Raw genomic sequence first — 13,680 nt, 5'->3', positions numbered from 1 at the left:
TCTGGGAACATGTACATCAGGATGCAGTCACGAAAAAGATGAGTGTAACAGTGTACAAAACTAAGAATTTGCCAAATCAGCACAAGAACCACCCCATTTACTTAAAGGGTGTGCAGCAGATCTTCAAGGGGAAGGAAAAAAAAAAATCAGTGAAAAGATGAGCTTGGTTCCTTGTTAGTCAGTCAACTATGACTGCCAGACCTACATGGAGAATACAGTTCCAGAGTCTAGAGGTGTTCACTGAATACCGCTGACATTTAAATCTAAAAACTGTCAGCAAAAGCAACCAAGCTAATCCTAAACTGCCATTAGAGTACACAGAAAAATCTGTCACTTAAACTAGGCTCCAAAACACATAGGGCTTTACAGATCATATGCAACAACCTGAATTGAATTTGGAAACAACAGGTAGCAAATGTATTCTATGGAGCACAGATGTTCAATTCAAGAAGCACCACTAAATTAGGCAGTCATCTAAATCCCAAACTGAGGTTTCTGAATGATCTTCAAAAAGGTTTCCCCATGTAAATCATGGAACAGTAGACCAATCTGGAGGTCAACAGTATGGTAACTGGCAAGGTCTGGATCAGAGGCACCATCACAAAACTGCCTAGCCAGGTACACAGGGGGCGGTAGGTGGGTGGAGGGGGTAATATCTACCAAACAGTCATGAAAAGGTAAGGAGAAGTACTGCTAATCCCTTGGTAGAAGTGCTTTAAATCACAATAGTTCGGTGAATGTGGCATGCACCACATATAAATCATCCCTGTGCACGAGTGGCATTACTCTGTCATAAGTGGTCAGTCTCAATCTAGAGAGGAGATGGGGGGAAAAAAAGATACTGGAAGAAGCTGGACACAAATTTTCCTGAAAATTATTCCATTCTTCTCATATCAAAAAGTTACTGTGCCAGGTAGCTTTCAGATTATCAGGTAGACTATCTACATTTGCCTATTGTTATCAAGGCTACACAACAATTTCTTCTCCTCCTCCTCACACCTCTCAAAGAAATAGTACTTGATCCAGCAGAAAAAACAGTAATGACTCCTATGATTTTAGAGCTTAGTCTGGAGGTTTCCACCCACACTGCTTTTTAAAAAGAAGATTCTAGACCTTAAAATACACTTCTCCTTATTAACCTGAGCAAGACTTTTTAAAACTAGCCACATGTTATAACAGTGAAGTTGTATGCTACATCCCATATCACAGTAGTAAGGCATTTACTAGATATCAACATTATCAAGCAAAGAAGTTTAACAGGAATTGGTTAGTCAAATTTCACTGCTGTTATACAGGTGCTTCCATTAGTTTTTCCAGCTGATACATAAAGTTAGTGATCATTACATCACTTTAACAACTTTTACTGGATTATGGTCAGAGGTGCAATAGCATAACTGAAGACAGATTCAAATGGTCCTTGGAATTACCATTCCTCAACACTGGCCGTGCCCATAGCTCACCAAGACAATATGACTTAACTGCTTAAAAATACACTCTTTAAGAATGTTCTACAGATCCTATTGCCAGCAAACAGGAGAAAGGGAGAGAGCAAAGATGCCTCAGAGTGAGCAGAAGTTTATGCTGAATAGTATGGAACAGAAGAGGAAAGGATGCCTATAGCTGACGGACAAATTCAAAAATTTTGAATAGAGTGCATCAGCACAGAGGAAGTAACAAACAGGCATCAGAAAAGCCCAAAATTATGAATGGAGAAAGAAGCCTATTTTCTAACCTTGTTTTACTATTTACTGCTAGGTAACATTGACAGGGTCCAGCCATTGTTTGAACCATGCTGAAAAACTGCTCCAGCCAAGATCAAAAATTAGGCTGCCTTTTTTCTGTCCTCATCCATGAAATTCTGTGCATCTTTCTAGTAGAACACCTTCCCCCACATACCCCTGTCTCTGGCAAAGAAGTGCTGGAAGTGGCTTCCCCTTCAAATGCCTCAGGCTAGAGAGCTACGTGTGGCTTATCCTTTTCTCAGGTGCAGTCTTTAAAATGCTCCCCAGACCCAGAAGCTACTTGCCCAGAGAAAAAGGCATCAGTGTTGTCCTTAACTCTGAAACAGGCCAGTTACATTTGTGTACCCCACCACCCCTTTTTTCTATTGCTTTCTGGGAGTCTCTGCTTCACCTTTATCTACTCTCTTCCTGATTGCCCAGAAATCCATTCACGGTGGAGGAAAGAAAAGCGGTACGGAGAGATCTGCTGCTGCTTTTGAGAGGGCAGGCAAACATCAAGACATTGTCGTCTTCTCTTTTGACAATCAAACCCGACACCCAGTATGCAAGAACAGCAACACAGGCAGATTCTCTTATAAGGAAATTTCTACAGATGTGCAGAAGTGGGGCCCAGGAAGACACAGGACCCATGGTCCCACCCCAGGTTATACCACAGAGCACGCACAGAAAGTATGAGACCATGCAAATGAACCATTTTCTTCTCAGTATGCAGTTAAAAATCACTACCCTAAGCAGTAAATTAAGCCAGTGAAACAAAATTGAGAGCTAAGATAGCCTACCTTTTATTTATAGGTTTTTCATCTTTCTCATAAGGCTTCACAAACCACTTCCCAATGCGCACAAAATTCCGGTTCATTAGACACCTCTCCAGCAGGTTGTGAACTGCTTTGAAAAGCAGAGTGCGACATTCGTAAGACAGTCCATTCTCCCATATGCCATCTTCCTCTTCTACAATGCAAAGGAAAAAGAAAAACCTTTATGGTGATGTTTAATTTTTATGTCTATTAACCTTTTATTCTTTAAATATGTCAACGTCAGGGTTCATTTACAGCATAAATGATATTTGAGAAACTCATAGTGGAACGAATGTCATAGAATGCAGTTTAAAAGGGGGGGGGCATCAACCACTTAGAGTTAATCCAAGAAGCATGAGGCCTAAAAGTAGTTTACAACTGATCTATTAATTAACATTCACTGTATCTTTATTTTATTAGCATAGCCAATATAAATTATCTAGGGAAACAATATTAATCTTGTTGTTTTTTCCAGAGTAAACAAATTTTAAAAAGATATTCAGATACATAAGAGAAATACTTAACACTGCTACAGCATAAATTGTAACACCCGCTTGCAAGTTGGCTCAGACTTTGGCTAGCATGCACTGCTTACCTCAACAATGAACAGGCAGTTGAAAATTATGCTTATAATAAAATAATAATAGCCTCAATGTTTACCTCCATGTTGTCTAATAGGTTTCAGAGTAGCAGCCGTGTTAGTCTGTATTCGCAAAAAGAAAAGGAGGACTTGTGGCACCTTAGAGACTAACAAATTTATTTGAGCATAAGCTTTTGTGAGCTACAGCTCACTTCATCGGATGCATTTGCAGATGAAGTGAGCTGTAGCTCACGAAAGCTTATGCACAAATAAATGTTAGTCTCTAAGGTGCCACAAGTACTCCTTTTCATGTTGTCTAATAATCGCACTATAAAATTAAGAGCTGGAAAGAAAAACATGCTTTGGAAAACACAGCCTATCCCTATTACCCGCCTTCCGCTTCTTTAACAGCAAACCTTCAAGTCAAGTCTCATAGCACAGCAAAGAAAAGAAATTTGGGAAGGAAAAGTATTTACCATCAGACAGTAAGTCAGTCTTCCTATCCACAAAAAAAATCAAGATATTTAGTGGACAAATTCTGCTGTCAGACATGTGCTTGGAAGCTGTAAGCGTCCAAACAATATCTAGTTTCAGAGTAGCAGCTGTTTTAGTCTGTATCCGTTAAAAGAAAAGGAGTACTTGTGGCACCTTAGAGACTAACAAATTTATTAGAGCATAAGCTTTCCTGAGCTACAGCTCACTTCATCGGATGCATCCGATGAAGTGAGCTGTAGCTCACGAAAGCTTATGCTCTAATAAATTTGTTAGTCTCTAAGGTGCCACAATACTCCTTTCAAACAATATCTGGCTCATGTAGCAGATAATATAATTGTTCAATGCTCAACTCTTCAAAATCTTATGTAACCCCCTGCCGATCTTAGTAATTTGGTCTCCAATAAATTCATATTTGTTCTTTAAAACAGAAGAAAAAAACCCCACACCTTTCTTACAGACAAATCAAAAGGCAAGAATCACTACCAAAAGACTAATTTAAAATTCTAGTCTAGTCATTGTCCATTCTGGTCCAGAATCAGTGCATGAAAATACTAACTGACCCTAGAAGTTTTTGCATTGGGCTGAAGTTTCTAAAACCAGCTGGCCACAAGATACAGAGCCATAATTATCACAATACATTTATTACAAGCATTTTCAGGTGGCCCTTACTGTTTCGGCACGTGGATGAGATCAAGAGGAAAAAAAAAAATATTTCCAAGGTAAAGTAGCAAAAAATACATCATAACCTCCAGCAGCATGATAATAATAGAGAAGAGACAGGGCATCTAGATTTTTTTTTCCTCCCCCATTCACAAACTTTTAGAGAGTCCAGACAAGATGACTAGCATAGGCAAGGAAAAGGAAATACATTTGGCTGTGCTTTCACAACATAACTAGGCTTGGGTTTAGATTAGGTAATTCCCAATTAGAAGGCTAACTAGCGAGAATAGTCTGTCCAGCCACCCCTTTTGCTTGCCACCCTTCAGTTAGCTTACCAATGAAAATGTACCTTGCATGATGGTCAACAGAGGTCTGCCATGCAGCTGGGCCCCTCGGTGTTTTGTTTTTGTTTTAAAGACCGGGATCAGCCCCTTCAGTTTCATCTTGAGCCTATTAACAACCACTTCTGAGTACACAGAAAAATGCACTCAGAAAGGCAGTAGGAGTATTACCTGAAATCTGAGTTCCCTTCACAAATTAGTCCCAGGGACAGCATGTGGAGAAGCTACAGAGGTGGCAAAACAACAGATGTCTATGGCCAACATCTGTGTTTGAGTGTAAGGGCACAATGTTTTAGCCTCAGAGGAAAGGAAATGAATTTCTGGACATGGTTTCTATCAGAGGAGTCCTGAAACAATTACAAATCCAATCAGATCTAGAGATGGCAAGTAAATGAAGGCATCTTGCCATCTCAAAATGCTTACCACTTTTTCTTTATCTGGTATGAGTTCAAGGTAGCTACATTTAATCCAGATCCTGTTCTCTGCCAAAATTCTGGAAGAGTAAAGAACTCTTCCCCCCTACAGCCCCCATAACTGATAAAGATGAGCATCATAAACATACTGATGACACTGAAGCAAGTTATCTCACACCAATTAGGACAAAAAGAAAAGGAGTACTTGTGGCACCTTAGAGACTAACAAATTTATTAGAGCATAAGCTTTCGTGAGCTACAGCTCACTTCATCGGATCCAATCAGGACAAGAAGTGACAAGGGGGACAGAGCGCCCTCTGGGAAGAAAAAGTTACCTATCACTCTGTTCTGGGATCCCTCCAACTGAAATAAGTAGAGCTACTTTAAAATATTTCCTCAGTCATACCATGATAAAAGCATCTCAGGGTCAACAGTATCAAAGCCTATTGAAAGATCTAATATATTCACGACCAACGAACTTTGTTAGATCAGTTTTAAGGTTACTTAATCTTGCTGTGTGCCATTCCAGAATTGGAGGGAGGCTAAGCATAAACCTCTGAAACCCAGGAAAGAGAATTAAAGGTAATGTCACCTTAATTCAGTCTGGTTTGAGCAATGCAGCCCAACAAGTCCCTGTGAGAGCTCTCAGGACTGTACCCTCCTCAAGCACGCAGAAGACAGCAGAGAGGGTGAAGAGTTGTGAGGGGAAAACCACGTAGACCTTGTAGTGAATAGTATAAAGTCCAAATTTAGGTCAGGCTTAGTGAACACAAGCTAGCTAAGGCTAAAACTATACTCAAATCACTTGATCTACTGAGAACAAAACCAATGACTTGCCATATAAACAACTATTAGTCTCTATCCTTCGGATCTCCTCTGCCTTCAGTTAGCTCTGACACACTTGTGGTACACGGTGATGTATGTGGCAGCAAATAGTTAGAACTCCCACAGCAACAGTGAAGAAGATGTGGCAGAGAGGGTGCACAGCAACAAGTGAATGAGCACAGATGTGAAGTTCTGGTGTGCACTGAGAATATGCAAGAGCGTGAACAGCATGAGGCAATTTTCTGTTCCCTTATCTTTCTTGACATACCTGGTCTGCATTTGTACACCTACCACAGTGGAGTCCTGGTCCATCACTAGTGCTCCTAGATGCTATGGTAATAAATAAATAAATAAATAAAGTCTCTGGAGGCGACAGTGGCAGCCATGAAAGTACAGAGGTTTAAAAACAAAAACAAACCACCCTCACCTTTCAGACATTCTTAGATTTTTAGAACCAATAGGGCCATTGTGATCATCTATGCAAACCTCCTGCATAGCAATTCGGGGTGGGGGAGAAGAATCCAACTGCACTTAAACATCTCTTCAGATGGCAACATGAGCTCTGGCAACTTGCTGCAATGACTCTCTGGATCAATACAGCTCGACCTAACACAGTTAGGTTCAGTGAACATAGAAGAAGAGGAATGACTAGAGAATTGTGTTGGATACTACACAGCACACCACTGGAAGTAGCTGATTTTGTTAGGGATAGATCAGGTTTGTTTCATTTCTTCCCCCGCTCTCCCACAAATGCCTGTTGAGAGCTCAAGGGAGCAGTTATATTTATGGTTGTGGGAGACTTGTTTGAGAGACATTACTTTAACTCTGTATTTCCTAGTCTTCAGAGGTTAAAGAATTTCAAAAACACAGATATTTGCTTTAAAATCCAACTAGAAAATACAGTAATCCACTAAAGAAACCAGGGTGGATAAAAATCAATGGATTTAAAATAATAATAATAATTTTGATAAAATGCATCCAGCAATCATCCCTCGATAATGCCAACTATAAACAAACTTCAAAGCTTAGCGTGAACCATTCAAGAAATATATGTTTGCTGATGATGTTTTAAAGAAAGTCACACAAGTGAACTGGTGGAAGTCACTTAAGCACTTGGATTCAGAGATTGCGGTTAAAAGTGAAATTATCACTTCAACAATAGCTTCTTCTGCCGGTGCAGAAAGAATATTTTCTTCCTTTGGACTAATTCATTCCAAATTGAGAAATTATTTGGGACCTGAAAAAGCAGAAAAGCTTGTTCTTCTTTTCCAGATTATGAACAAACAAGAAAATGAAGGTGAAGACAATTGAGTTAGCTGCAGAAGCCAATATTTTAAATTTCTCATGTTTACCTGGCAGACAGTCGATTTAATTTGTGTTTTAAATATTTCATTTAACTATTTTAGTCAACAAAAACAAACCTGATTTTAAAAAAACTTGAATGTTTAACTAAATTCAAAAATTCATATGCTTGTTTAGTTAAAATATTGTATGTTTGATGATGAAGAAAAAAAATCCAGAATACATAATGTTGTTGTTTTAGTTAAATAAAACAATTTAACTGTCTGTCTGGTGATATTCTCCTCCTAATACAGCATGGCAAGAAAATCCTCCAAATATTAAATGATTAACCTGTTGAACTGGGAGATATTTATGAAGTCATTGGGAGGTGAACTATCTGCTTCAATTACCTTTGGTAAATGAAATAACCAAACAATCATTCATTTTCTAATATAACTGTAAAACTGATCTGAAAAGTTTTCAAAATAAATCACTTAAAAAATGTATAGTGTGTAGCTTCTAAAAATGAAACCTACGTCTATCTCCGAGTTGTAAAGAATATGTATTAAAGGTTATAACAACCAACAAGAATGCACTTTTATGTAGATATCCATGATTAAATCAAATCTTCCTGACTACCGATTTAAATCAAATTGATTTAAATCAAATCCACCCTGAATGAAACAATTTACAAGTATTGGTCTGGAATAAGGGCACTGCAGTTGTTGCTCTTTACAAGTTTAACAACCACCATGTGTTATGAAAACGTTTGAGCTAAGGAGATTCTTGTTTTTCTGTGTTCAGAAATATACAAATACACTTGGGAATGAGCATCTTATCATACATGCAGCTTTGCAGTTCAACACAGTCTGATCAAACCATGGCAAACACAGGCAACGTAACAAAACAAACATTAACCACAAAGCTTAATGGTATTGGACTTTAACGGCATAATAAACTCTGCACCATTTCAAAGGTTAAATGGCTGATTTCTATATAGCTCTTTAAGTGATCTCAAATTTACAATAAAATCTCATGCATCAATTACTTTTTTTAAATAGTGCTTCTAAGAACTGGTATTTCCAGTCTTAATACCCAACTTTGTTTTGGGGTAGTAGTCTACAGATAGGGGAAGGAAAGGTACAGAAATGATTCTTTGCAGCTATGGCAATAATTAAGGGTCTGCATTTCAAATGGTCAAAAGCATGCTCTTGAGGAAGTGAGTTTTTTTCCCCCCAACCACTTCATTTTCCTACAAATAACCACTGTCTCTTATTTTCCTCCAAAACTACTAGAAAATGTTAGTCTATCAACAATTGTTATGGGCTTAAAACTACAAAATGTATCCATAAGCAGAGTGTGTCAATATCAGAATTTAGCATGCTGTCAGGATTATACAAGTACTCATAACTAATCTAGTCTGCACCAACTCATTCTCGATGAAACCTTTGTTCCTTAAGGGTTGTGCCTAAAGAACAGATATCCACTAAGATCCAGTCTCAAATTAATTCTGGTATATACTAAAATCATAAAAAAGGATAGAGTTATGAATGTTTATAGCAAGTTTATTTGTAACAACACTAGCCAAATTCTAACATACAATCATTTCAGTAGCAAATTTAGACTGCTTACGTGTGACCAGATAGCCATATTCTGCTGGGAGAGCATCTAATTTTACCTACCACATTAAAAAAATGAAGATTAAAAGACCTTCATTACAACAGACTGCATGTTACAGGCACTCCGAATCAGATCAGGATCTATTTTAAGTATTCTTTCCCTTTATCTCAAATCTTTGGCTCCGGAGAACCATTTTGCATAAAGTGGTTACTTTATTATTACTGAATAGCATGTGCAATCTTAAACAATGTTAATTAAGTATTTGTGTTTTGAAAAGGTAACCCGCACCCCCAGCTCAGTGTGATCTTGACTGTTGTTCAATTAATGAAAATAATTCTCCCTGGCAGGAACAAACCTAAAAGATAGATGGTGTGTGAATTCTCCTTATGTTCAAATATGGTGTATGTTAGTAACCTAGATTTTGAATTTCAGAAAGGAATGCCTGTAGGATATGTACAAGCATTGATGATGACATGCAAGAACGAATAAACTTTTAGGCCAATTCAAAATACCAATATCCAAATGTTTCTATTCTTAAATAAGTGGATTCTAAATTGTACCACAAGTGTTCAATTTCCCAGATATCCAAATGCAAGTCATCTTTAAAAGGCCTGGGACAAGTTTAATATATAATCTTTCTAAATAAAAGGCATTGTACAAAATTGGGGGAGGGGGGGGAGTACTTCGTCAGCCATATGTAAAATCTCATCTTTTTTTTTTTTTTAAATGTAAAACCACCACAACCACACACACACACACACACACACACACACACACACCCACCCACCCACCCGAGACACTTCTGGCTGAACTTAGAGTAAAGGAGAAGAAGAAGGTGGATGATATTTAATTGCCTGGAGAATATTGGGTAAAACTTGATGCTTTCTGTGGGGGTCTGTTCTGCCCCCGATGGGTATACAACTCTTATTAATATTAATGGGCGTTTATGCACAGAGGGAGAATAGACTCCTCAGTTAGGGAAATCCTGAGACAGTCTCCCAAGTCTAACTATGTAGTAATAATCAAATGCAAGTGGCATGTATCTTGCAAAATAAAAAGACAAATTTACATCATCTTGAAGGCACAGGGAGGACTTAATGGGTTTAAATTCAGAACAGCTTTCAAGAGTCCCTTACATACTCAGTTTAATACACCATTATTATTTGTAAAAATGAATGAGAAGTTTGACAGAGATTTTGGAATTCATAATTTTCATTCTAGTTTCAACAGTGCCAGGCTTGTCTTTAAACAGTTCTTAAGACAAGGCTACAAACACAGATATGAACTCTGTTTACTGCATAGCCTCCACTGTTGCGGTCTTTGGTGGAGCAATACAGGTCCCAGTTTTCCTAGTTTAGACGCATTCTAGAAGAGCATTTCTTTGTGGAAACAGATTAAACAAGTTGCTAATGTTTGCCCAGACAACAGCAGGTTGCAGTTTTAGAAATGCTCTAACAGATATCACCTTCTCCATGCCAAGAGAAGAACAAAAACCCACACACAGTCCCATGCGTTTTCATTAAGTTTTGAGTAATCGGGGCATTTGCTATGTGATTGTACAGTGCCTAGAACGATGGGGGGCCAAATCTAGTTAAGACCTCGAGAAGCTACCACAAGACAAAACAGCAGGAACAGGAAGACAAGCTAGCACAGACACCAGAAAAATCTTAACCCCAGGCATACAGAGCACTCAAGTCAAACTCCAATGTTGTTCTCTGTATAAAGGAACTGCTCAGCTGGTTTAAGTTTCTAGAATTTGTGTTTTATGGGGATACAAAGTTCTGTTCTGCCATGGAAAATTAAGTTTCTTCAATTAAAAATAGTCGTAATTGCTATAAATTGTTGAAATATTTCTCTTTTGAAACTTTAACCTAGGTTGTTTGAACTGGCTGCCTTCCTTCTTCATCAGGCGATCAACTGGTGAAGAAACACATTTCCTCTTTTCAATTCTACCAAAATATTAAGTGTGACATTCTCAGATGAAAATAGTTCAAGGCATTAACGACCTTGAGAGATGTTCCATAGATCCTAATAAAAAATAGTTATTTAATCTTTGCACCTGCAATTGTCTTTGGAAACGAACAAAAAAGAGTGGTTCTATGAAAGAAGTTACCCGTCATTGATGGAATATGCACAGAAAGAAGCAAAGCACGGAGCAGCAGTCTCTGCCAGGACAATAGCAAAATTTGGCAAGACTTTGAAGGAAACCTGCAGCAAATCTCAAAAGTCATGAATCAGGCCCTCAAACTTCATGAGTGTGTATTTAAAAAAAAAAAAAAACCCAAAACATTCAAAGTTTGTCTTCTGGTTTTTGAGCCTTTGAGGTGCACTCATCAAAATTTCAAGCTTTTCTCTGCAACGACGAGGGCAAGAAACAACCCCTTTTTCTCCTTCTTAAATGAATGCTGAGATCACCACATCACCTGTCACCAGGAACTTTGGCTTTATTAAGTAATAAAATATCATGAGGGCTGGCAACACTGCTTTGCTGTGTCTTACCCTTCTACTCTCAGAAGCACAGCATGAAGAAAAAGAACCTCAAGCCCAAGGATATGAAAACTGCCATCCAGCAGATTACAGCTGAAAGGATGCTGGTTTCCAGGATGATGGACGCAAAGCAAAATTTTAAGTATAGTATTTTCAAGCTTTAAAAATGAGTGGGCTTGAGATAAAAATCCTTCTAGATATTTACTGCCTAGAGAGAAAGTCTGTTTACTTAGTCTGAATGAACTGTATATCCCTACAAAAAAGGAGGGCTAAACAGGATAAAGGTTTTTACTTCATTCATTCAATAAGCATAAGCGTACATATATATACACACACAATCAGGGTAAGCAGCGTAAAGAAAAACTAGTTCACATTTACAAGTGTGCTTGAAGTCCATGTGAAAAAAAAAAAAAAACCTGAACTCCACTTTCAAAAAAAAAAAAAAAAAAAGTTTTAAGCACACCACCTGCCCAAATCTCCCTGCCAATTGTTTTACATTGGTTTAAGTTTCTCTTTCAGGTTGCTCTGTGTCTCACAGCAACAGGGGAGGCCAAGTAACAAGGAAACAGTGAAACTGACTGTACAGAGTCACATCAAATGCACAAAGCAAGCCGGGGGGAATGGGGGACAACGGGGGGATAGTTCTTGTCCTCTAATCTATTTCAGTTAGTATAATCTTAGAAATTACTAGTTAAATGTAAGGGTGAACAAAAACAAAAACAAAAACAAAACAAAAAAAAAAAGAGAGGAGGTGTTTTTAGAAGAAGCCTTGATGTCCCTTTAATCCTATTGACAACACTCATCTGAAATGCTCTGTGTGTACACAGTGAAATACAGCATCAAGAACTATAGCAGGGGTGGCCAAACTTAACAGCCCTCCAAGTGGCATATGAAAATCTTCAGAAGTTTGAGAGCTGGGGCATGCCTGCCAGGGCTCAGGGCTTCAGCCTTGCTCCTGCTGAAGTGCCAAGCCCTGGCAGGTGAGCCCCATAGCGATGAAGCCCTGAGACCGCACCTCCCCACTGGGCAGAAGCCCTTACTGCACCACCCCACTGCAAGGCAGAGGTCCTGAGCTTCCCCCCACCCCCAGTCCTGTAAGTGGAGAATGGGGGAAGGGGCTGGGGGAGCTCCATGAGCCACCCTTTAATGGTAAAAGAGCCACATGTGGCTTGTGAACCACAGTTTGGCCACCCCGAACTATAATGTTGCAATACAGGCACTCAGTATATAAACAGCACAAGCAGTGGCAGTATAACGTTCAAGCATAGTTGTGTAGCATACATAATGTGTAAGGCCCTACCAAATTCACATCCATTTTGGTCAATTTCAGTCACAGGATTTTAAAAATTGTAAATTTCATGATTTCAGCTATTTTAAATATTAAATTTATTAATTAAATATTAAATATATTAAATCTGAAATTTCAGGGTCTTGTAATTGTAGGAGTCCTGACTGAAAAAGGAGTTGGGGGGGGAGGGGATAGTAGGGGTGGAGTTTGTGGTACTGCTACCCTTACCTCTACGCTGCTACAGGTGGCGGTGCTGCCTCCAGAGCTGGGCAGCTGGAGAGTGGCGGCTGCTGGCCAGGAGTACAGCTCTGAAGGCAGAGCTGCCGCCAGCAGCAGCGTAGAAGTAAGGAAGGTATGGTACCACCACTCTTACTTCTGTGCTGCTGCCTGCAGAGCTGGGCCCTCGGTCAGCAGCTGCCCAGCTCTGAAGGCAGCAGCACAGAAGTAAGGGAGGCATGGTATGGCATTGCCACCCTCACTTCTGCACTGCATCTGGCAGGGTGCTGCCTTCAGAGCTGGATCCAGCCAACAGCTGCCGCTCTCTGGCCACTCAGCTCTGAAGGCAGCACAGCAACCCCTCCCCCCCGAATAAACTTGTGATCCCCACAACTCCCTTTTCGATCAGGACCCCCAATTTGAGACACTATGGTCTCCCCTGTAAAATCAGAATAGGGTAAAAGCATACAAAAGACCAGATTTCATGGTCCATGATGTGTTTTTCATGGCTGTGAATCTGGTAGGGCCCTAATAACGTTGTGGTGAGGATAACATAGGCACCCATCTACTGGGACCTGGACTGAGACCATCACGTCACATAAGGCATTTAAAAGTCTTCAGATGGTAAGCTTTCAAAGAGCTACTGACCTAACTGGATTTTTTTCTGGCAACCCTGAGGTTAAAACATACCTTATCATTTTTACCAGTCCTCTAGCCATCAAGTTCACCTTTCTCCTCCCTCTCCCAACAATGGTGTATGCCATAATCCATGAAACAAGATTAACTTTTATTTTGCTTTCCCTATCCTTGCATGAATAATACTTCATTCCCAACAATACTGCATTTGCAATATTGCATTGCATTCAGAACATATTCATTTTAAATTTAAAAAAAATCTTTAAGTCAAGTGAAATTAAAATGTAAAAAATGGAGGGAAG

General features: G+C 39.2%; 1 protein-coding gene across 1 annotated transcript in view; it reads right to left on the bottom strand.

Annotated features, from left to right (window-relative positions):
- MED13 (mediator complex subunit 13) overlaps positions 1–13,680 on the bottom strand; it is an 80,489-nt gene that overhangs the window by 52,221 nt on the left and 14,588 nt on the right. The window contains exon 3 of the mRNA XM_038375559.2: positions 2,522–2,690. Within this exon, the coding sequence (XP_038231487.1) occupies positions 2,522–2,690 (169 nt within the window). The remainder of the gene's footprint in view (positions 1–2,521; positions 2,691–13,680) is intronic.

Source organism: Dermochelys coriacea, chromosome 17 (assembly GCF_009764565.3).
Source record: "Dermochelys coriacea isolate rDerCor1 chromosome 17, rDerCor1.pri.v4, whole genome shotgun sequence".
In the NCBI taxonomy this organism is placed as follows: domain Eukaryota; kingdom Metazoa; phylum Chordata; order Testudines; family Dermochelyidae; genus Dermochelys; species Dermochelys coriacea.
This window is presented reverse-complemented; position numbering and strand designations above follow the sequence as displayed.